Below are 25,634 nucleotides of genomic sequence, written 5' to 3' on the forward strand. Positions count from 1 at the left end.
TTGTTACCAGTTTGACTGTACAAGTCTTCTGACACAACAGGACAATTTGGGAGTTTTATTGTGCTTGGTTTGATTTGATATTCTGGTTTCAATTTTCAAGTTTTGAGCTGTACTATACCCATAGCACTGACTTGGAGCTATACCTTCACTTCACTACAGTCTATTGTGGTTCACCAAGGGGACTTTGAACACAATGAAAGATCTCAGCATTAGCACCTTCCTTTCACTGGTTCTTTTGTGTTTGTCCAACACCTTGAATGAGGATCTTGTTTCTTCATCTATTCATACCTGGTCTGTGAATAGGAGTCATTACTACCACCATTGTCATCACTATACAGGGAAGAGGATTTTATACTACAGCAATTCAACCTGCACATTTCGCACTGAGTTGACAAAAGCTGGTGATGTACATCCCAATCCTGGCCCTGGTGAAAATGCTGAGGATAATGGAGTTTCTTCTTCATCTTCTACACGGAGTGTAATACATAATACCACCCGCAGAGTTGTGTATAGTAGAGCTGAACTGTTGGATCTGCGCTGCATGCATCGAATGGACCCATGTACTTGGAAAGCAATCACAACACTTGGGATCTCGAGTAGACGCCCTAGGCACAGGGGCTGCAAAGGAGGCAGACGCATACGAAGGCATGCTGAAACCTTCAACAGGGCTTCCAATTCCTCCCAAGATCATTCTGTTCCATCTCTGGGTTCTGGACATTGTCATATGGTGCTTTGGAATGCAAGATCTCTTAAGAAGAAAATGCACATGGTGACTGACTTAGTAATGTCACAACATGTGGATATCCTGGCACTTACTGAAACATGGTTGACAGGTGATGAACGTGACGGCCGGGTCTGGGCCTATTTCATAAAGGTACAGCGTCAGCGTCAAGTCCCAAAACAGCGTCAAATTTTCACCTGCAGCGTCAAATTAAATATTTGACGCTGCAGCGCATTTCATAAAAAGTTGACGCTCCAGTAGGAGCGTCAACTTTTTACTGGAGCGACAAGTATGGTTACTGGAGCGTCAAATAGGGTTAAATATTTGACGCTGGTCATGGGGGAGCGTCAAGTTGACACTGTAAAGGGTTTTTCATTGTTAAGAATGGTGTACGTTGTGCTCAGGCATGCCCAAAGGGCTCTTACAAGAGAACAGATATTTAGAGCAATGTCTGCGATAATGCTAATAAAGAAAATATTAATGTAATGCTTTCTAGTAGAAATGCTGTTTCTTTTTTTTTGTTCTACCTACCCCCCCAAAAAAAAAAAATTCTAAAAATTCCTCCGAAACAGCAAATTTTTCAGTCTTTCCCAGGGCAGGCAAAGGGAAAAAAAGGAGGCAAGTTATAGACAGACTTTAAAAAAAAAAAAAATTGAGAGGATTTTTTTTCTTGTGGGAAAAAATAGAGGAAGGTAGATCTATTATGTGGAAGTGTTTAATGCAAGGCCTAAATTAAAAAAGCCCTAGGCCATAAAAAATGTTACACTTCGTAATTCCGAAGGTCCGTAATTCCGAAACACGTAAATTGCCTATACCTCGATGTTCGTTAATCTGAAAACGTAAAAGAGTTCGTTAATCCGAACATTTGTGGCGTTATTCCGAAGGTTCGACAATCCGAAAACGAAATAAGGTTTGATGTTCCGAAGGTTCGTTAATCCAAGTTGATACAACCTTGCATTACCGACACAAATAGTCAAGTGTGGGACTGGGATTAAACTTGTATGGTAGAAAATTTGTTGAAGGTGAAATTTCGACCGGCAATAATAATAAATTTTCCCCCTTTTTTAAATAATTTTTTCCCTGGTATAGGGCTAAATGAAATCAATTCTCTGAAAACTTACACAATGGAGAAACAATGCTATGCCATCCCGTGACAAATAGATATTTTCTTCTTACTCTCTTCTAGAATTGCAAACTATCGCCATAGAGCCATCACTCTGCTTCAACTGCTAGTCTTATGCTGCAGACCCTGTTTGCAGCTGCTAAATAATAATTTCGCTCCCGAAAAAATTAATAAGCAAAAAAATAATAATATTCTCTTTCAATTTTTCTTCTTCTAATTTTGCTTCTCAAAGGTGGGGGGGGGGCACGGGCCGGTTGTGCCCCCCCCCCCCCCCTGGATCCGCCAGTGCTTTCTACCAAAACTTATGACTTGAATTGAAAACAAAAAACTGGAGAGAAAGGGGATTTCCCCCTAATCAGCCTCGTACATGACTATTCAAATAAATAGCTGGAAAGTCAAGCTGACTTTCCAGCGAATGTGCTTTTATGAAATGCAAAGTTGCTAGCATAGCAAGTAAAAGCTGCTATTCTACCAGAGTTGCTATGATAGCAACTTGCTATGATAGCAATTCTTTATGAAATGGGCCCGTATGCCTTCATCGAAATTTCACCATTCTTGGAAAGGACTTTGGCACTCTTGAATCGTTTGAATATATCAATGTTCTCATTTCAGCTGAACATCAAAAGCCTCTTCGCCTGGTGGTGATCTACAGACCACAGAGAACTATAGATCGACGTTCAACATCTTCCATCTTTCTTGATGAATTTGCTACCTTTCTTGAAGGACTGGCTTCTGAACCCAACCATCTTGTGATCTGCGGCGACTTTAATTTTCATGTCAACGATGATAGAGATCGAGAGGCAGTTTTGTTTTTGGACCTGATTTCATCTGCCAACTTGATCCAGCACATTGACTTTCCTACCCATCGGAAGGGTCATACTTTGGACTTGATTCTTACAAGAGCATCTGATGATGTAATTTCTAATGTCTCATCATCAAACTTTCTTCCTTCTGACCACTCATCTGTCAGCTGCCAACTTAACGTCAAGAAGCCGGATTCAATCAAAATTGAGATCAGTTTTCGCAAACTGAAAGACATTGACATCCATGCTTTCCGTGAGGACATTCTAGAATCTGAACTTTACAGATCACCTGCTTTTGACCTTGAACAGCAGGTTGTTCGGTATAACATGGTACTACAAGGTCTACTTGATAAGCATGCCCCTCTGATTACTAGATGTGTAACTGCTAGGCCTCACTCACGTTGGTTCACTGACCATCTTCGGAAAAGTAAGCAGAGGGTTAGACGACTAGAGAGAAGATATCGTCACTCCAAAGCAGAAATCGACCGCCAGATCCTGAAGGATGAATGTCGTCTCTATAGCAACCAACTTGCCGAGGCTAAAACAGAGTATTACTCTGAACAACTTGACGACTGTGATGCTCATCAGCTTTTTCAAAGAGTTGATCATTTGTCTTCTAACTCAGCAAGGAACGTCCTACCATCAGATGATGACCCACATCGATTTCTTGCTGATCGTTTTTCAAATTTCTTCAGCACGAAGATTGATGTCCTTGTACGGTCCCTTGAGAGTCTACCATCAAGCAATCTCGACCACGTCAATTTTCGAAGCACCCATCATCGGTTCAATGCTTTTTCTCCTGTAACACAGGGCCAAGTTCACAGAGTTATCAAAGAATCTTGTTCAACTTCCACTCGACTCGACCCAATACCTACTTGGCTACTTAAGAACTGCATTAATGAGTTAACACCTGTTATAACAGCTATTGTGAATGCTTCCCTCATCAATGGTCATTTTCCTGATTCACTCAAGCATGCTCATGTAACTCCACTTTTGAAGTCCACAAAACTGAGTTCTGATGATCTAAAGAGTTACAGACCTGTCTCCAATCTTCAGTTCCTGGGAAAGACTGTAGAGAGACTTGTGTTAAAACAACTCCAGGAGTATTTGTCTGAGCATAATCTATATTCTGAGAAGCAGTCAGGATACCGACCGCATCATAGTTGTGAAACTGCCTTGCTTAGAGTTTCGAACGATATCCTTCTTTCCCTCGATAAAGGCGATGAAGCGATTCTGTTGCTGTTGGACTATTCTGCAGCCTTTGACACGGTGAGTCATGATGCCCTTCTAAGTCGTTTACATGAAAGATTTGGACTTTACAACTCAGCCCTGGAATGGTTTCGTTCTTACCTCGCTAATAGAACCCAGTCTGTTTTTGTTAATGGCTCTGAATCGATTGTCAGCTCTTCTAACTTCGGAGTACCTCAAGGGTCCGTCATCGGTCCGATAGCATTTACACTCTTCTCATCTCCATTAGAGGATGTCATCAAACACCATGGAATATCATGTATGACTTATGCAGATGACACTCAAATTTACCTAGTGTTGAAGAAGGAGGACCACGCTGTGGCGCTACAAAGACTCAGTGCATGTTTTACAGACATTAAGAATTGGTCCATACAGAATGGATTAAAGTTAAATGAACGTAAATCAGAATGTTTACACTTTGTGAGCAGGCATAGGACTTGTAGTCCGATTGGCGATATTTCTTTTGATGGTACTGATATAGAATGCTCTGCGGCTGCTAGAAACCTAGGGGTCATGTTTGATAATAATATGTCTGTAAAGACCCATGTGAACAACGTATGCAGATCTGCCTCGTTTGCATTGCATAAAATCGGTAGCATCCGTCAATTTCTTACAAAAAAGACCACCCAGAGGCTTGTTCAGGCACTGGTCATGTCTCGCATTGACTTTTGCAACAGTCTTTTGTATGGTCTACCTGATACGCAGATTAACAAACTGCAGAGAATACAAAATTCAGCAGCTAGGCTTATTGCTAAACGTCGTTCACGTGAGTCTGTCACTCCACTGCTAAGGGAGCTTCATATGCTAAGGGTTCTCGAACGAATCGATTTTAAGATCCTCTTGCTTACTTTCCAATGTTTGATAAAATCAGCTCCAGTCTATCTTCAACAATTAATATCAGAATACTCACCCTCCCGCAACTTGCGCTCATGCAAAAAATCACTCTTAGAAGTTCCTGCCATCAACACCCAGTCTTATGGTTCCCGATCTTTTTGTTCAGCATCCCCTCAACTTTGGAACAACCTTCCTCAGAGCATAAAACAAGCAGACTCAACTGACAAATTCAAATCTATGTTAAAAACTCATCTTTTCGTTAAATAGATCGTCCTTAGCATATGCTGCTTCAACTGTCTACTTTCAACTGTTAACATGTATAATTTGTTTTTAGCTGAAATTTCTTGTCTTCCTATGTATTTTCCTTAAGCGCTTAGAGACATTCTTTGTGATTAGCGCTATATAAATGATGTTAATTATTATTATTATTATTATTTATGATTTTTGGTTGAAAAACACAATTTGCATTGACTTTGTACATAGAATCATGTTTTTGAGCAATGTCGGGTCTGACATGCACTTACAAAATGATGCGTAATTTCGGAACCGCGTACCTGGGCGTCGCAAATTTGGTCTCAAAAGATGCGCAAGACTTGAAAGTAAAAAGTCAGTGAGCGGCGGGGTCAAAACATTTCATGCGACAGCGTAGTAACAAAATTTGTCGAGGGGGGACAAATTGACCCCCCCAGTTTATTAAGGGTTAAACCCTTGAACTACTGACATGTATATATCACTCACATTTCTATCTTAATTGATTATATTCTTCTTTGAATTTTAGCTTTTTATGTGTGTGAGAGATATTTTATATCTCTTGCCTGTACTGTTTTCTGTCATTTCATACCATAGGGCCCTGCTTATATTGCTGATCGTTGAATCTTTTTGTCCAAAGCCTTATTTTATTGTGCAATGTAAAATGTGTTACTAGATGTATGTAATATTTTGTCGTATAATGGTTGAAATGAATTGGAAGTGTTTATCTTTTCTTATTTTATTTCAGTCTCAGGGAAATGCCCACCTTGACGGGATCAAACTCCTTCAAGAAGGGCATGATGGGTGTCAGTAGCCCCTCCACACTCTCCGCCTCCAGAGCAGTCCTGAGGAAACATGCCTAGAAGAGGCACCCCCTGGATGGCAACTCATACAGTATCCAAGAAAAGTGGGTATATATATCCCATAAAAACATTTGAAACCTCTTGGAATTACATCACACACACACAGTGCTTTATTGGGCTTTATTGTTAATACTGGCCATTGTTTGATATGAGTAGAGGCTCAAAATGATATCCAACAGATCAATTTCAGAATTACTATGGATACTTAAGGAAATGATTGTGACAAGAGTGAGTACACCTTGTGTTACATGTATATCTCCATTGAAATTTGATCAAATCAGGAGTATAGTTTGTGTCATCACTAACATATCTGACATGGCAGTAACATTCTAGGCAGAAAATATGGGTGTTCCATGAAAGCAAATGCTCATCTGACAAGTTGACTGGGAGAGATACTTGGTTTCAATGATGCCTTCTTACACACCTCAAGCACACCGCTTGTTATGAATACAACATGGCCATCCTAGATGTCACCAACAAGGGGTGAAATGAAATTCAAAGAATTCCAGGATACAAAATAAGGTTGCACCTCACCAGCAAAAAATGCCAACATACTGGATATTTATGCTTGGAATATACAAATGACCAGGTGGGTGTTTCATAAAGCTGTTCGTAAAGTTGCGAATGACTTTACGCACGACTGGAATATGTTCTTAGGTCATAAATCAATTACATAGGGATATCACATACCACAAGAAAGGATCACCAGTCGTGCCTAAAGTCATTTGTATCTCATGAACAGCTTTATGAAACACCCACCAGGACAGGTCCTGATATGATCATATCTCATTGCCAATACAACACAGGATGTAATGTACTCACTATCATTGCTACCATTTTGTCACATATCGTCGATACATTTTATGGTATTTAGAATGTGAATTAATTGATACTTCGTGCCTCTTTTGATATTTACATCATGTCCATTCTTCATTTTCTATGAAGCTTGCAATTTAAAACCAGCGATGTGAAGAGGTACATTGATATGTAACATTTTTTGCATGAGTTGTACTCACTTTTGTTGGATACTGTGACATCGGCTGGAAATAATGATAATAATAATAATAGCTAGTTTTTATAAAGATTTTCTAATATTCGGCTCAAAGTGCTTTCCAGCATATTATTACTCTTATTGATAAAGAGTTATGCAATATTTATTGTATTCATGAACAGAGAGAGAATATTTATTGTATTCATGAACAGAGAGAGAGAATCCAATGAATGGAGTGCAATAAATTTGGTATTTATTTCAGTTAAATCAAAAGAACCGAGATTGATATAGTATTTGTTTTATAGGGATACTCCAAGCTGGAAATAATGAAAGTATAGTATATTAATGTGCACTATTTCAGTTATTCTATGAATGGGGGGGGGGGGGCTTATGTGGTATCTTCTTAGATCTTCTCTTTTGACCATGCAATCATGAAAAAAAACAGCATACACATCACCCACAACGTAATTGGTTGAAATTTATCATAATGTATACATAAAATCGGAATCTGGCTGTAAATGTTTAGATATCAATCCATTTTGTTGTGGAATGTCACTTACGATTCTAAATTTAGTTTGAAATTGGCAGTATTAAAATCTTGTGCGTTTCATGGTTTTTAAAGCGTTTTTTTTCATTGACAATTTTTTGGTTTTTATTAATTTTCAGTGGATATTATGTCTTCAGATCTGCGTCTTTATTATTAATGGCAGTATTTCAATTTCAAGTGATACTCATTTGTTAACCAATTAGGATGAAAATAATGGTACATCTATAAATTTTGGATAGATTTAGAATTATTATGGGAATTCTATCTCTCATTTCCCCTTCCTTTTCTGTCTTCTGTCCCTTCTATTTCCCTCTCCTTTTATTATACATCTCACTTTTCATTTGAAAAAAAATTGTTTTGACAATGTGCAAGATATTCAAAGAACGATCTAGACTCGACATATGCAAATGCGTTTTTAGTAATAGGGTAGTGAATGACCGTCTGGAATAGCCTCCCCCAAGAAGTTATTGACTCAGGCTCCATCGATGTATTTAAATTAAGACTTTAAGTTTTGGTGGTCTGAGCGTTTCAATCTCCAATGATCAAAACCGTCTCTACCCTCCACGTGTGCAAGTTTTTGCTCTTGTATAATAACACATTGCATGGAGATGGAGGACTGTAATTTCAGATGAAGAGATCGAGGTCAACAGGATTACCTCACCTCGTAACAGTGGGATGGTGTCTCGTATCATTCTGAACACTTGTAAGAAGTTGGGCAATTCCATAGGTTGGTGGACATGAGCTCAATGTGTCTTTGTACATATAGCCCATCTGAACCGTAACGTGAGTAACCACTTTATCTGCACCCCTTGTAAAAACCATGTGTTCTTTATTTTTTTAATTATATACAAATTTGTCTCCCTAATATACTTCTTTGAAATGGATATAATCAACTTTCATAAAAGCCTTGCATGAGGACACTTTTCACTTATGTCCACTTTTCATTTTATGCATGTCCAAATCATGTAACATGAGTAACCGACACATTTCAAAGATTTGCCAGGAGCATAACGAAATTTCCCAAGTTTTGTTTTCATACAAAGGATAGTCAGACTGCGTACTATGTTGTGATAAAGAGATGTTTAGTTCCTATCAATAATAATGGAGTTACAGCTCCAAGTATGAGTCAAGGTGTCTCCAAATGTAACGTGAGTAACCGTGGAATAGCCCAGTTGCTTTTCTTCATTGTGCTATGTATAAGTTCTTAAGGGTACTTCTAATATTACGCTAAATATCAGAATACTGGTTTAAGAGACAAAACAAATGGATACAATATCCTTGGAAATAGGTTTAGTCTTAAAGTTCCAATTTAATTTTTTATAAATAGCACAGATCCTGTCACTGACATAGAACTTGCAGAGTAAACCTGCAAATCATAGAAAATAATGAATACCATCAAATTTAGAACCGTAGAATCAAAGTCACATTTTGTCCATGGATTGAAGAAATTTGAAAACTTTTTGGAAAATATCAATTATTGCCATTTAAAGATCCACCACAACAAAATGTTGAGTTGATTAAAAACAAATAAAAAAATCAGATGTACAAGTAAAAAGTCATGACATTTGTTATTATTGGTAGCAGGCAAATGAAGAAATTTTGATGTCAAACACTATCTTTTGTATACATGTATGTCATAACAAAAATAATTGATATCCCATAAATTTCCCTTAATACAGATATGTTCTTGTTCTATCAATAAAAACAAACAGTACTACTCCATAGGGCATGGACAGCATATGATTCACTTGATTGATTTTCAATTTCAGATTGTTTTAAAGGTCAAGTCCACCCCAGAAAAATGCTGACTTGAATAAATAGAGAAAAATCAAACTAGCATAGTGCTGAAAATTTCATCAAAATCGGATGTAAAATAAGAAAGTTATGACATTTTAAAGTTTCGCTTATTTTTCACAAAACAGTGATATGCATAACTAGGTTAGTCAGTCGATGATGCCCATCATTCACTATTTCTTTTGTTTTTTATTGTTTGAATTATACAATATTTCATTTTTTATAGATTTGACAATAAGGACCAACTTGACTGAACCATATGGTATTAAACAATCCTAATTCCACATGTTCAGGGAGGAATTAACCGTTGTTTTACTTGACAATGAGGAGAAAATTAGAATATTTCATATAATAAAATGCAAAAGAAATAGTGAGTGGATGACGTCATAGTCTCTTCATTTGCATACCAGCCAGGATGTGCATAGAACTGTTTTGTGAAATAAGCGAAACTTTAAAATGTCATAACTTTCTTATTTTACATCCGATTTTGATGAAATTTTCAGTGTTATGATTGTTGGATTTTTCTCTTTTTATTCAAATCAACTTTTTGTTGGGGTGGACTTGTCCTTTAAGTTTTAAAAAAATGCGAGTACCATCCGAAAAGCTTGACTGTGCAATTATAAGAATCAATATATTCTTGACTGCGATCAAGTTCATATGGCAAGAATGAGATGGATTGCAACATGCATTCAATTACAGTCTACATTATTATTCAATTACACAATATTTTGATATATATTCTCTGAATACAATATAATTATCACACAAAAGACATATTGAATATATATCTCACAAATAATTCAACACATAAAGATGTATTTCTTCCTGATTCTAATAAAATCAGGGGCTTGTTGCATAAAACTTTGTGATCAAAATCAACCCCAAACAAATACAAATTCAATATAAAACCAATCAAATGATTCAGATGAGTTGCAATTGATTTAAAGTTTCATGCATCAGGTCCCAAGGTGACCAGTACTGAGCTCAAAATAGACCATGAGGATTCTCTGCCAAAAAACATACATAAACCAATTCTTTTGAAATGCATACACAATTTTACACATTCATGATATCACACAAAAACAAGAAATGTATGCCAAATAACCCATGACACAGATCTAATAAATACTGAAAAGTACCAATCATGAAAAAATACAGATTATAGTAGGAACTTAAACATTTTATCATTCAGTAAAGAAATAGACAGTTTGTTTTGTTTGAAAGAAGTATATCTATATCACATTAGCTGCCACCTCTCACCTCGCATTTTTAGTACACTTCAATTTCCAGTAAAACACTGTTGGCAAGCATTCCAAATACCTCATACTCCTAGTACATAAATGATATATTGGTCTTATTCTTCCCCCTGAAAATGAAAAGAAATATACTAGTTAAAAAAAGTAGTAAAAATAATGATGATAATAGAATATGAATTATATTAAAAACTCAAAATCATGAAAATATTCCAATCGTAATAATGCTATACAACCCCAGAATGATGTTCATTACAATGCCCTAATGAAATGTAAAAGAGCAAGAAAAATTATACCAAACACTCTTTTATATTACTATGGGCTTCTAGAAGAAAATATGATCCATGGTTTATACAAGTTAGATGTATTGGAAATGGAGAAGAAAAAAAACACACTGCTTGCAAATTCTTCCAAAACCAACCGCTAGCTTTGGTTGCGTTGTTAAACAACTGACACTTCATTAATCAAAGACGTGATGGGATTTTTGTTTCAGAATAATGCATTGATAATGACTGTTACATTTTTATGCTGCTTTTTAAAAACCTAATAAGACTTTGAGAGATGGATTCAGCTCCCCCCTTCCCCCTTGACATTTATCACAATAGATCTGTAACGATAAAAGTGTGCAATTATAAATACCATGTATATATATTATTTCATATACATATTTCAACAATTTAAAAAAGAGGAAATTTCATAAGAATAATATTTTTCATGTTAATCATGTTGGAAAATGTTTGTTTATTTTCATGCAATGTTGAAAAATGATCATACTTATATATTCCTTTGTTACTGAGGTGTGAAATAAAATCTATCAAAAGATCAAATCAATATTCAAATTGTACCGTTATATTTATATTTCAGATGTATAGAAGGCTACAATAAAGACAGCACTGAAATTCATAGTGAATATAGAGCTGTCTATATTTCAGCCTTGCTATCACTCTACCCATTTTCTTTGGAAACCTGCTTGTCTATCTTATCTGTAAGTACGGGTTAAGATGAACTATGGGATGTCCTTTTGAAGGTTTCGAGTATGAAAGTCTATCAAACATTCCCAATTTTTTTGTAATATGATCTCTCAGTCTAAAAGAACATGAAAAAACTGTTTTATATCTTATAATTGTATAGCGCAGCCACTATATAGATATACTCTACTGAGCTTTGGTTACTCCTATTGCTTATACAACTTTATAAAAACCAATGGTCTACTTGAACACTGCCCTACACAGATGTGTCTTCTATAATGTTTTGAAAGCAGGTACAGATTGGGCCATTCTAATGCTAAGGGGGGGTTGGTTCCACAGTTTCGGAGGTTCTTAGCTAAATGCAGAGTCTCCAAGAGTTGCTTTGGTTTTAGAGTAGGGTATTTTCAACAGAAATCACTTCGCAGGTTATGTGAGGTTGATGGCAATTTCATGAGACCATGTGCAGCAATTTGAATCTAAGACAAAGTTCAAATTGTGTTCAGGAGCTTTTTGTATCAATATAAATTGTATAACTTCTATAATTTAGTAAAGGTCAAGTCTACCCCCAAAAAAATGTTGATTTGAATCAATAGACAATTCAAACAAGTATAACACTGCAAATTTCATGAAAATCGGATGTCAAATAAGAAAGTTCTGAGATTTCAAAGTTTCGCTTATTTTTCACAAAACAGTTATAACCCGATGACATGCAAATGAGACAGTCTATGATGTCCATCACTCACTATTTCTTTCACTTTGTATTATTTGATTTATACAATATTTCAATTTTTTACAGAATTGACAATAATCACCAACTTTACTTTACCAAAAAATGGTAATTCCACATGTTCGAGGTGGAATAAAACTTTGTTTGACATGACAATGGGGAGAAAATTTAAATAATTCATATAATGAAATACAAACCAAATAGTGAGTGATGTCATCAGTCTCATTTGCATACTGACCAGGATGTGCATATAACTGTTTTGTGAAATTAAGCGAAACTTTAAAATTTCATACCTTTCTGATTTCATATCCAATTTTGATGATTTTTTCAGCATTATGCTTGTTGGATTTTTCTCTTTCAAAATCAACTTTTTTGGTGGGGTGTACTTGTCATCTATATTTCTTCACAACCAGATATAGATCTTCAAATGATCTTGGAGGCAAATTGAACAGTGAATTATAATAAGTTACAATTAGGCACCTCACATGGCTTCTCAAAGTAAATCGGGGGAGCATTTTTATCAACATTTTTGTCCGACAAGTTGTCAGATCTGACATCTTTCCTGGATTTTTATTGGCTGAGAGGCAATGTTACTATGGTAACTGTCAGATAAATCTGGACTTGTCAGATAAACGTCCCAACAAGTCCTTTCATGAAACGCTCCCAAGATTACCAACAACATCATACCTGAAATATCACTCAATTGATTAAACATGAAGACTGTCTCATATCAGCCTTCATTGGAATTTTGGCAAGCATACAGAATCAATGTTGTTGATCAGAAACAGTGGAAATTTGCTAAACGACCAATAGAATCTATTTAATTCCCAATGGGCCAGAATAATTCACAAAGTCCCAAATAAACAGGTATATTGTAGGGGTGTCTATTGCTTTTCAGAGTCTGGTATCATATTGAATTGTAATCTACTAATAAAATCTCATGACAGACTGACTTGATAGACTGCTATGCTTAAAGTCTTTTGTATAGCATATTTTTACATAGGATTGTACATTAATAGTAGCTTTTCTCTTATGACCAAAAATGCTATTCAAATTTGTAAAGCAAATTATTCCCTGTACAATATACACACTTGGGCAAGATTTGGTACATAATTATCATAATAATAATGATATTCCGCATTTATATAGCGCTTAACACAGAACGACGTCTCTAAGCGCTTTACCCTGGTCATCGGATCCTTGCATGCCCGCGTACAATGTATGTACCTTCTCCATTCCCTGGGGAGCATTCCAACAAGAGTTCCAAGACTCAATTGCTAGGCATCCTACCTGGTACCCATTTAACACCTGGGTGGAGAGTGGCAAATTGTGGATTGACGCCTTGTCAAAGGACGCTAGGCCATGGTGGGATTCGAACACACAACCCTCTGATTACAAGGCGAGAATCAGAACCGCTACACCACGGTGCTTCCACGCCAATCATCCAATCATTCAAGGACAATAAAAATACATAAATATAATAGAATATAGTACTAACAAGTGTCCACTGACATAAAATATACAAGCAATTCAATGATTGATTACAACATTGGGCATATTATTGATTGTATAATCTCATGTAACAAGGTACACGGCCCCGTCGTCCATAGAGGTATTGTGCGACTAAAATCAATGTCATCATATCTCTAGAATAGATTCAGATAGAAGTGTTGTATCGATGGCAAGGTGTGGCTCTGCTGGTTTTTGACATTTGAAAATATTTAGGCCCGTATACTGAACTCTGGTTCAACTTAAACCATAGTAAAAAAACGTGGTTTAAATATGGAAAGCCAAAAATGACATCAATATCTAAAATCATATGATCAATTTATCATCATAATTGGCATTCAAATCATTCGAAATTGTCTTGAAATGATAAATACAGCAGTTTTCTTCTCCATCAAACCAAGGGAAGGATCCAAGTAAATACAAGAACATTTTTTACGCTTATAACTTCCCATAATTTTAGCCAAGACTTGATAGACCATGGAGTTAAACTGGAGTTCAGAAGATGGCTCTTTGAATCAACTAACTCCAAGGAAGATGGGGGCCTATTAAAGTATTGTAATCATACTGAGGTGCAATTTCTAGTAGAGTACGGTGCATTGTTTGGATAGGACTCCAGGGGTGAAGATGGAACAACCCCTGAATCAGCTGCAGGATAATAGTAGGTACCAGAAGCACCTGATGGTGGGGGGTAGGGTGCCGAGGGTTGTGGGTGGGGTGCAGGATGCGGTAGGTGTGTTTGAGGGTAGGGGGCAGAGGGTTGAGGGTGGGGTGCAGGAGGTGGTAGGTGTGTCTGCGGGTAGGGGGCAGAAGGTAATGGGTAAAGACTCTGATTGGGGTTTTCCCCCGATGGACTGATGCCTTCGAGACCTACAGATTTATAATTTCTGATTTCATCATACGATGGGGGCGGTAGACCCACCGCATCCATTACAGGATGGATATTGTTCTGTTCTGGTGTACCTTCCCTTGGTACATGTACATCACCCAAAGGCACTGCTCCTGGACTGGGAACGTCCTCGGTGGGGACTGCCCTGTGTTGCGATGGTGTCCTTTTATTGCACTTCAAACAGCAAAGACAGAGAAGCAAAACTCCCACTAAGCATCCAACACCAATTCCAACCATCACCCCAACCGATGGACCACTACCTGAGAATGATCAATCCAAACATTTTCAGTTAATCCAAGCAATCCGTCGATGCAGTTTTAAATCCATTAAAAACTCTTAAGATCAGTTAAATTCCTTTACATTTTAGTTACGTTATTCTCACAGTATTGTTTACATGTTTAGTAATCTTCCTGCTTATGGAAGATCCCTAAAATTACATATTTATTATTTTCTGTGTGCATGTATACCAATTGCTTATTAAGATCAGGGCCGAAAATCATTTCATTACTTGGATTCAGTTGCAAAGTATGCTCAATTCACATCCAATGCAATATTTGGCCTTCTACTGAATAGAAATCTGCATTCAAACCAAATTAAATGCAACATCAAATTGTCATTGCAAAACAATTCACACAATATTGACAATAATTCTGCACAGCTCATATATGGGTGTCCCGTCTGTTTTAATCACTGGACATGAATAGAAAAAAATAACACATCAAAGCTTTATATGTGCTGGACAATATAAAGCCTGAAGTGGGAAGTTGTCAGAGCCTTAAATCAGGACAAAAGCCTAAAATTTGGCATCTCTGGTCAAAATCACTGCAGTGCATACAATAGTCAAGCTATTCCTCCCCAAAAGTCTCCCAAAGATATGTCTTAAATTTCAAGTACTTAAAGGCAACTCCTAAATTTTAATACCCAAAATAGCTAATTTCATAAAAGTAAAAATCTGCATAACAGGGATGGAGTCGAGGCTGGCCTTGGCTCAAGTACAAAGTCTATTTGTGGAAGTTTTGTCGAGCAGCCTTGTGACCTGGAAGAATCGGCCTTGACTACATCCCTGCTAGATCAAATACACAGTAATCAAATTCCTGACTTGATAAAGAGAGCACTACTATTGGCACAGGAGTCACATTTGACCTTAATAATGGAGTTTTCGCAACAGCTACGCAGACGCCTTCTGAAATGCAGAGAATCTATTGTCAAATGTCCTTCATGACAATGAATCGAAATAGCAGACATATTTGCAATTTTTCGTCAGCTTCGAACTGCAGACATGTGATACACCAATTTTCAACAAAGACCTCCCTGGTTTTCATTGTGATTTGAATTGAATTTTTCAATGCATTTGCTGCGTGCTAGGATTGATTCTGCATTGCTGACAAGTGATACAAGAACCCATTTGTCTTACCTTTGACATAGCACTCTATGCCTATATCCTCCGAGTGTTGGCAGTCATGCACTCCCCAGCCATCGTGAGTGCAGTGCTCCAACCGCTCTTCCTCCCCGATGCATTCTACCGTATCCAAAAATATTGCACTGGACTCCCCTGTCGACGTCCCGTACCCATGATCAGCTGCCATGAAGTAAGCTCCGTTCTCGGTAAACCCAAGCTGCTGGCAAACCACTCGAGTGTCCAGTGCGTCCCAGCCGTCATCGCAGACAGTGCCCCATTGGTGATCATGGAAGACCTCTAAACGGCCAACCTTGTCCGAGGGTCCATCCACCAGGCGCACTGACATATCACCTGGATTTGATAAGGATGAATTCATATTCAGAACATTCTTCTTCAACTCGTATCATCCTCTCTCATCCTTATTGGTTCACCCTACACCCTTGGTTCTTCTACTTTTCTGTTTTCTTCCATTCTCTCTCTGGTTAAATTGATGTGTAACCCTACTTGTGAATATATCATAAAAATATATCAGGCTTTGAGAAAGTTGTAAGTTATGAACAGCATGAGGGACTGGTGACCCTTTCTTATGCTCAATCAGATTCTAAATAATTGATATTCTCCTTAGCTTATTGAGTTGAATCCTAATCTTCATAGATTTGTTATTTGTGAAGATTAAATAAAAAAAGTTCACTGCCATTGTATTAAAACGGGCAAATGTTGGGTCTCTGATTTGGCACAAGAAAGAATCATCAGTTGTGTGTATTAAAGTTGTATGTAAAGTCATGCATAACTTAAGAAAAGATTTTATACGACACCATTCTCAGTATACTTTCTTGAAATGGTTTCCCTTAAATCAGTTTGGAAGATAACTTCTCTTCACCATCTCCTGAACTGGTTTTCAGAACCACTTCACTTGAAGCGGTCTTGTTGCTACGGGAACGCTCTTAGTAGGGTCCCATGATTTGCGCAAAATTAGAAACCGCAGCATACGTAGGCATTCTACACACAGTGTGTGGAGTAATGCGCACAATGTGTGCGAAGATCGTTTCCGGGAGAACGGTTTTGTGTCCTCACCTATGCTTAACCTAGTTTAACAAGGCAATGCGGTATCGACAACCACATCACAAGGTGGGTTTCCAAACTGGTTTGGAAGACAAGATCGCTTCCAAGACCATTTTGAGGGTTCCAATGACACGTTTAACTAGCTTCCACCAAACTGGTTTCCACTAAACTGGTTTTAGTACTCAAGATGCCTTGAGATGCCTTACCAGACCTTGCTAAGCATCTCACGCCTACATCTTCAGTATGCAAACAGTCATGATGATCACTAATACCACGGAGACAGTCAGTCAATGTCAGCTCGGTGCCACTGCATTGCATATCATCCAGCCAAATGCTCCCATAACCTCGCCCAAACGAGGCTTCTCCGTACACCGAATGGACCCCTGGATAACCAAGCTGACGACAGGCCACTTCACCATCGTCGATATCAAACTCATCATCGCACACTGTGCCCCATTCATTGTTGAGGAAAAGCTCTAGCCGCCCCTCATTGTCAGTCTCCCCATCCACCAGTCTAAGTGTTTGGTTACCCTCTAAAAGAAAAAAAATTATAATTATATGAGACCGTAGAGGTATTTTTTGAGAGCTACATGGCTCAATGTGACAGCTACTTAAAACAAAATCAAATCTTACAAATTATCTAAAATATGAAACGCTATATTGTTTACTGATTGTGGAAATTTTACTGCAGAGAGGGTGAGGGGCATATGTGTATAATGTGGTCAGGGACGTGCTGCTTTGATGACCCCCTTTTTCAGACCTCAATATTAGTTCTCTAGAACCTCAATTTTGCTCCAAAGTTGCTAAGAAGTCACTACAGAAATAAGCTCACTCTCTTACTGTGGTACATACCATGAGCACCCTAATGCGCAGATTCATTGACCATGTATTTCTTTCTGCCCGATAGATCATAGCTTTCAAGACCCTGTATTTTAAAGGTAAATGCTAGTTTTGGTAACGATATCAAAATTAGTTTGTACAGAATCCAATGAAATGACCACCAAAGTGTCTGTTTGTATAAATAAAACGTATGTGCCAAAGGATTCTGGAAGAAATTGTGTAATTGCTGGGAAATCAGCAAATAAGCACAGGATTTGGGTACATTACGTCAAACCCCCGTTTGGAGAAAGACCGCAGTTCAGATTGCAAACTGCGGTTCTATACCCCTTTTTCTGTTTGGAATTTGAAAAAATCATTTCCAAGCGCCGATCAACCCTGATTGGCCAGGTAATCCCGCTGTCTCAATTTCTCCTCCACAGGCCAGATTATGAGCGTTGAGCCAAGGACGAAATGATAAACAACAGCTGTGCTATTACGTAAGACTTCTCTGCCTGTAGTAGGACCTTCGGAATGAAATTATTGTATTCGATATTTAATCACGTTTTCAAAGGCATATTGTATTCAGAAATCCAATGTTAGCCCATTTTCAATTTCGAACGAAGAAAATCGACCTCGAAATTAGGAAAGTAGGGGGATAAAATGACGACATGGTTTGCAGGGATGCTACCGCGCTCACACATTGCCCATAGAGCTCTATGCATAGAGCTGTTATGCTCTATGCACTGCCATATATCCATTTTGTGTGGCCCCCTACTGTGACTGTATATGCCGGGCTGTTGTTATCTTCGGACCGAGGTCAAGACACGGGTGTTTTGATACTGCTTGGGGCAGTAAGGGTTTGTTGTACTTGGAGAAGAGAATTGATGCGGAGGGAAATAGGGGTATAGTGTTATCAAATGGAGGTTTTTCGTCATGGAGCGTCGGGCCCGACACTCAAAGCAATAATTATACACTGTCCCACGTGCGCTTATCTGTGTTGGGGATCTTCAGTCTGAACATTTTTCAGCGTACGTAGATTTCAAGATTTCACGAAGTTCAGTTTATGTGTCTGTACCAGATCTAGATCCTCGATGATATACTGACAATTAAGCCTTGTTTTACAGACTTTCTCATGAAATCAGTGTTTACTGCAACTACTGGAATTTCTCTTTAAACCTTGCAGCCAGTTCCTTGTACCATCATTTTGAGGTTTTATGAGGCACACCTCCGTCAAATTAGAATATGAGTGCGCCCCCTGCATGGCCAAATTTCCATGAGTTTAAGAACTTTACTCATTAAAAGTGTTTGAGGTATTGGCCCTAGTCTACCATGGCAAAAGAAGATGTTGAATCACCACCTCAACAAAGCGGTCACTATCGTAGCAAGTATAAATTGAGGGCATTTGATAAAACTTTTCATAAAAATACCTGGGAACAATGCACACCTGACTCCGGCATCATCTGCATGGTCACAATCGTTGGTGTCCCAAATTCCATGATGACATTCATCAAGTCTCTTCTCGATGCCGCTGCAACGAACAGTGTTTAGCCAGATTTTCCCCGTGCCTTGTCCACTGGCGAGTCCTACCATATCAACGCCTGGGTAACCAAGTTGTCGACAGGCTACCAGACCGTCAACCATGTCCCACTCTGTAAAGCAGACTGTACCCCAAGTCCCTAGATGGTAAATCTCGAGGAGCCCCTCGTTTACGTCCTTTCCTCCAGTCACTCTCAGTGATCCTTCAGAGTCTGATAAATAAAATAAAATAAAATAAAATACGCAGTAATATGAAAGCAGGCAGTTTATAAATACTCATGCATACCAACAGACAATGAATAATCTGAATATTTATGACACTTACTGTGCTTTCCACTCCTTGATGACATGGGCGGAAATCCAAGGGGGATGCGTCCCCCTCAAATTTTTGAAAGGGGGGACACAATATCAAATGTCTCCCCCCCCCCACTTTTTGTGGAAGGAGCAAAAAAAGGGGGGAAGGAAAGAAAAAGAAGGGAAAAGAGAGGAGAAAAAATGAAGAGGAAAGAGGAAGACGAGTGAATAAAATAACGCAGGAAGACAACTTTCATGTCACTATATAAAATTTTTGCTCACGCTTCCTGCTTGTATTGCCTGTTCAATGAGATACACATCTTACTCACATTTTGAATGGTGAGTTAATTATGTATACCTACATTAATTCTAACAAACTACTTAAAATCTCCCTTTCATCCTTTTTTATCAAAAATTTCAGCTCGCAATTTGCGCTTGCCTTATTTTGGTGTTTTTTTTTAAATATATTAACCCATGCATCCTATTTATAATTACAAAAGTTTAAAATGTCCAGTTTTCTGGCTTTAATATAAATCAACAAATTTCACATTCTCATGAGGCTTCTTAGATTAACTAGTAAGATAACATTTTCATGAATTCCTCATAATCAAATTGTCCCTTTTTGCAGAATGGAATATCTACAAGTTTCATCTCGTGCTTAGGAAGAGGAATAGGAAGATAGTCATCATTTTCATATGATGACAAAATGTCCTTAGAATATCCCAGTCCTAGGTCAAAATAATGATAAAAAATATCAGCTCGCGCTTCTCGCTTCCATCATGTATTAAGTGCGATCAATATCAATTTCAGAATTTTCCTTCTCAGTGCTTGAAATAGTGCTTAAATTCAACCTTTTTCCTATCAGAATATCTTATATTTTTTAGCTCGCACTTCATGCTCACATTATTGATTTTCATAATAACAAAATGTATTTAGAATGCCCTGATTCTAGGTCTAAATCTAAACACGCACAAGTTTATGGAGATACGCATCTTGTTCTTTATTTAAAACGTGCTTAAATTATCCAGTTTCAGATCAGAATATCAAAAATTTTCAGCTCGCGCTTTGCGCTTGCTTTATTAATGTAGGAAGATAGTACCCAATTACCATCCTCTTCCTGATTTACAAAACATGAATAGTGTCCGGTTTTTAGGTCTAAATCTCAATTTTGTTTCCTGTAAATTATCCTGTTAATGATTACAAAAAGTGCTTAGAATGTCCAGATTTTAGGTCGGAGTGTCGAAAATTGTCAGCTTGCGCTTCGCACTCACATTATTTTATTTTTAAAATATGTATAATCTTCATGGTTAACTGCAAACAGTCCTTACCAGGTCCCTTTTCGATCAGACCAGAACGTATAAAAAAATTTCTGCTCGCTCTTGGCGATCGCAGTAATTATTTGTTACATATGCATCTTGTTCAGGATCACAAACATTGCTCAAAATGTTCAATTTCCAGGACAAAATACATGACATTTCCAAAAATTTTAGCTCGCGCTTCACGCTCGCACTATTTAATTATATATCTATTTTATTTTACAAGAATGAAGCTAAGAAGTGACTGCTATATGTATATTCATAAAGAGAGATATATAAATATGTTTGTGTGGGTGAGAGTGTGTATGTGAACAATGGGAAACTCAAGTGTGTCCTCCCCCTGAGAGATTTCTGCCCATGCTTTGATGAAAAATGTTGCATTGAAGATCTAGCAAAAGGAAATGAGATTTCAAGCCCTTCAGCCTGGCAGGACATTCAGTGATGGACACTAAAGAATAAAGAAATCCCTTCTTAAAGATAAATGACGGTAATTGCAGTAAATACGTATTTCATGAGAAAGTCTATAAAATTAAGGTTAATCAACATTCTTTCATCATAGATCTAGATCTCGTACATTTACATAAACCTAACTCTGTAAAATCATGAAATCTACGGTAAGCTGAAAAATGATAACCATGATGATCACCAACACAGATATGCACATGTGGAACAGAGTGTTATTATTGCTTTGAAAAAGACCCAACAAATAGCAGGAATGTTGTGCTTATTTTGCTAATTTCTCAGCTCAATTAGATAATTGCTTGCAGAATCCTTTGACACATACTTTTCAAACCATGTATACAGCAGACACTAGCTAGGTGGTCATTTTATTGGATTCTATACGAACTCATTTTGAAGTCACTACAACTGGTATTTATCTTTAATCTCATTGCTCTCTACACAGAAAAGTGAATGACATAAATCAATAGACGCCATGAAACTAACCTTCTAGACATCTGACCCCTACATCTTGAGTGCAATCATTACTCGCCCAGGTGCGACGATGAGAGCAGGACGACAATGATGTCTCCGTCCCTGTACAGCTCACCTCAGCTAACCGGATTACGGCGGTTCCTTCACCGTACACGGCACTCTTGGAGAATGTTTCAGATACTCCAAAATAGCCAAGCTGGCGACAGACCACCACAGATTCATTGTCATCCCAATCATCATAGCACACTGTTCCCCATTGTAAAAACAAATAGATTTCCACTCTCCCTTCAGAAGGCCTTGATCCTTCGACAAGCCTCAGGTCTGGCAAAAAAATAAGATCAGGAAAAATTGAAATCACATTGAATGATAAGAAGGCAATTTAAATTACCCCCTACACTGTACACTATCAGGGTCCTGGGAATTATGAATTTTAAATAGGGGGTGCTGTTGGGTTTTTTAAAGGGGATTTTCATCCCCCAAAAAATTGACAAACAAGAAAAGAAAGATTATTGCTCCAAAATCTGTCATTTGCAAGCAATATATAATTTTTTTTTCTTTGAAGGGGGGGGGGGTGGTTGTCAACCTGATATATCCAGAGGATGCTGCCTATGGTAAACATACACAGGACCCTCACTAACCAGGGCCATGTACACTACACAAATTGTTTGTCCGTGACATTTGCTTCTAAGGGCATAAACTACTCTGATTGAAATTCTGCACACTAGAGCCAAACATAAAACCTAACTCTAGTATAATCATCACATTCCTCTGATCTAACACCCTTATTACATTCCTTTGCTTTTAGATATAATAAAATCTTCAGAAACAGTCCCTGGAGGCATTTGTTGAGTGTAATTTCAGCTTAAAATTAATCTCAAGAACCTTACATATGAAATTAAATTTTTTGCTCTCCAAATGTTTCCAATTAAAAATAAAATAATTCTTAAAATTAGTTTGATATGTACATAATTTTAAGGGCACATACCCTGACTTACTAAGGCCCCTGACTATACCGAGGTTTTGTTATACCAAGGTTTTTTACCTGACTGCTAAGAAAGCACAAATGCCTGTGAGCAAGCAACCAGGGGACCAACAGCTTAAGGTCCTTTCCGAGGGACCTGGTAATGCATGATGATAAATGCCTTACCAAAGGGCACTAGCGCACCACTTGGGAATCGAACCCGGGTCACCGGAATCCGAAACCCCCGCTCTACCGACTGAGCTATCGCGTCTATACGAACCGTCAGTCTTAATAGCCCCATCTCAAGTCCTCAACTTCTCTGCCCAGGTTCCCATAAAGCAACATTTTGAAAAGGTTTTTTTTTTGTAATACAGGCCCACTTGAATGGAAACACATTCATTCACTACTCAATATCATTAGGCCTACCAATTAGAAGAAAAACAGGGGCAGTCAAATGTATTGATGTACAAACGCGTGACCAAATTATTTCCAAACACCCCCTAAATGAGTTTTTCTCTGTGTGCAAAATAACCCCCTAAACAAGTTTTTCGCAAGCTTTGATTATTTACACATTTTGGCCCCTAAACAAGTTGTCGCCAGAATACGACTCCAGGTAAAAAGCTTGGGGGAAAAAACATACCCTAAACATGTTTGGCTAGTCTTAAAAACAAAAAGCTTTGGAAAAAAAAACATACCCTAAATACGTTTGACCCTGTGTTTGAACATTGACTAGTCTTTCAAAACTACCCCTCTTTTTTGAAAATCAGTGTTTTTGATACCCTTATAACGAGTTCACACGCGGCCTGCGTCCAAAACTGAAAAAACACCCCTTTAAACGCGTTTTTTGGTCACGCGTGTCATTGTGTACAGCAATATATTTGACTGCCCCCCCCCCCCCCCGGGACCTTTCCTCTCAAAACCATTTTAGATTCTCCATACAAATATAATTAGTCTACTAATCTGGCTCTGAATTACTTAAATAGTTATCTCAAAAGGTATAAGACTGGCCATTTACAACACACAGTGCAATGAGAGACAACATACAGTGTTTTATCAGATGTCAGTTGGCTCCCCCTTATAAAAAGGAAAATGGTGAATACTGTCTATGCTATGTCTACTGTAACCCAGGGAACTCCCGCCCACGCAGCGGGCGGGAGCCCAGGAGCTTACCGTGTATTTGACCATACTCACGGGACTAGCGTGATTTATGGTCTAAATATTTCTCCAAATGAATTGTGAAAACAGAAATTATGCACTTACCACGATTATATGGATGAAGGTCTAACGAGTGGCAGTTTCCTGACAATGAGGCACAGACTGGAACTTCAAAAAAACAAAAAGTTCTCTCCTTCTACCCCAGTCTCGATCGGCCATTTTGTTACGATTCATAATGTGCGGGCCGGAGCTCCCTGGGTTATGTCTACTGTTATTTCTGTAATGTAAGGAGATCTATTCTTCATTTCTAGGCTTATATTTCTAAAATTATATCACTTGTGAATATCATAGTATACCCTAGACAGCTGGCAGCCGTCTGTTTCGAGGAGTTTTTTAACATTTTTTTTTTTTTTAAATTTCTCCTCATACACAGACGGCTCGCTAGCGTGCAGCCACCATTAGGGGACTTGCAATGCAAAATCCCCCCGTCGGGGCTCTTCAATTTTTGTCTTTAATGAGTAAAAATTTTGAAAATTCACGCGACCAAAATGCAAATTAATATTCCCTCTTGGCATCAATTGCCAAAAAACGGAGAAAAATCAAGTTAAAAGGAACAAAAACAGTGACTTACCTCGGCTGTCGCGCAAATTCACTTCCCCGTTTTATCCGATCTTATGTACATAAACATATGGCCATTGAGTCCCCTGTACAGATCGCGCTAGAACTTCGGTCTCTGTATTTGGTGAGTGAAGCCAACGGAGTTCAGCTGAACAACCAACATAACAGAGACCGAAGCTTTTGGTCTAAGTATACCCAAATTGTTCGATTCACTTATTCATCAATGTAGCTGTAGGTTTTGTGACCTCATTCACACTAAATGAGAATTTAAAACCTCGCTCCGATCTGGGCCGGGATGACCTCTCTCCTAGAGTGATTACTAGTGTGCTGTTATCCAGCGATTTAAACCATGTGCAAGATGGATATGTGTATCACAGAAAATGTTATAAACCCATCGTGTATGTGTGCATAATAATTGTACATGGAAATGGTCGTGCTAGTTCATAATCATATTTCACCATACTTACCATAATTTCCTTGAGCAAGAATTGTCGGGAAAGGTTCAATCAAAAACAGAAAGATGCCGCTTACCAGGCCAGTCATCAAATACATCACTTTTCTGGACTCGACTGATGCCTTCACTCTCAGAGCTAGAGATACTAGAGAAGCCGAGGCATCCACGATCACGAGTCGTTCGACCACAGCGTTCGACATGGGTTCACGCTATGGGTCGCCACGCCGGCTCGTATAGCTTAATCGTCGGCCCGATTTCGCTCAGCGAGCTAGCTAGCTCGACATGAAAGGTGGGCGGGGCAAAAAGGGGCGGGGTCACAGGTGTGGTTCATTTTTTTTTTCGCAATCAGCAATGAAAATGTTATTTTTCCTTTTCTTTTTAAATCTGCCGATGAATGTACAAAACGTGTAACCAGATTGATGTGGTAGATCGTGTGATACTATTTTTGTCACTGATTAGAATATAACTATCGCAAGAGAAGAGGTAACATTTCTCATGGATTTGATAATTGCTTACTCAGAGCAAAGAACCGGTAATCATGAGATAAATTAGAACACTTAATTAGTGGGAA

At 38.1% G+C, this 25,634-nt stretch overlaps 2 protein-coding genes across 3 annotated transcripts in view; one reads left to right on the top strand and one right to left on the bottom strand.

Moving 5' to 3' along the window:
- LOC129278355 (F-box only protein 15-like) overlaps window positions 1–9,099 on the top strand; it is a 31,024-nt gene extending 21,925 nt beyond the window's left edge. Inside the window, exon 17 of the mRNA XM_064095025.1 lies at window positions 5,727–9,099. The gene's annotated coding sequence lies outside the window, so the exon portion shown is untranslated. The remainder of the gene's footprint in view (window positions 1–5,726) is intronic.
- A 768-nt stretch (window positions 9,100–9,867) lies between these two features.
- On the bottom strand, window positions 9,868–25,299 carry LOC129278367 (soluble scavenger receptor cysteine-rich domain-containing protein SSC5D-like). 2 transcript variants are annotated; one of them, XM_064095023.1, is made up of 6 exons: window positions 25,077–25,299; window positions 21,888–22,196; window positions 19,224–19,544; window positions 17,184–17,510; window positions 15,931–16,266; window positions 9,868–14,776 (listed from the first exon to the last, which is right to left on the bottom strand). In XM_064095023.1, the coding sequence occupies exons 1-6, from the start codon at window positions 25,261–25,263 to the stop codon at window positions 14,190–14,192; spliced, it is 2,067 nt and encodes a 688-aa protein (XP_063951093.1). In that variant the 5' UTR covers window positions 25,264–25,299; the 3' UTR covers window positions 9,868–14,189. The 2 variants fall into 2 exon arrangements, with proteins under 2 accessions (XP_063951093.1, XP_063951094.1); XM_064095024.1 differs by lacking the exon at window positions 21,888–22,196 and having other exon boundaries at window positions 14,118–14,776; window positions 25,077–25,243.
- Between the last annotated feature and the right edge of the window lie 335 nt (window positions 25,300–25,634).

The sequence above is a fragment of the Lytechinus pictus genome, chromosome 2, assembly GCF_037042905.1.
Source record: "Lytechinus pictus isolate F3 Inbred chromosome 2, Lp3.0, whole genome shotgun sequence".
Lineage (NCBI taxonomy): Eukaryota > Metazoa > Echinodermata > Echinoidea > Temnopleuroida > Toxopneustidae > Lytechinus > Lytechinus pictus.

What these genes read in the sequence shown, in the direction of transcription:
- LOC129278367 (XM_064095023.1), bottom strand. Translation starts at nt 25,263, where the DNA reads ATGTCGAACGCTGTGGTCGAACGACTCGTGATCGTGGATGCCTCGGCT. An exon ending in AGGGGTCAGATGTCTAGAAG is followed by an intron (nt 19,545 to 21,887) that starts GTTAGTTTCATG and finishes TTTATTTATCAG; the next exon opens with ACTCTGAAGGATCACTGAGA. An exon ending in GAGATGCTTAGCAAGGTCTG is followed by an intron (nt 16,267 to 17,183) that starts GTAAGGCATCTC and finishes TATCAAATCCAG; the next exon opens with GTGATATGTCAGTGCGCCTG.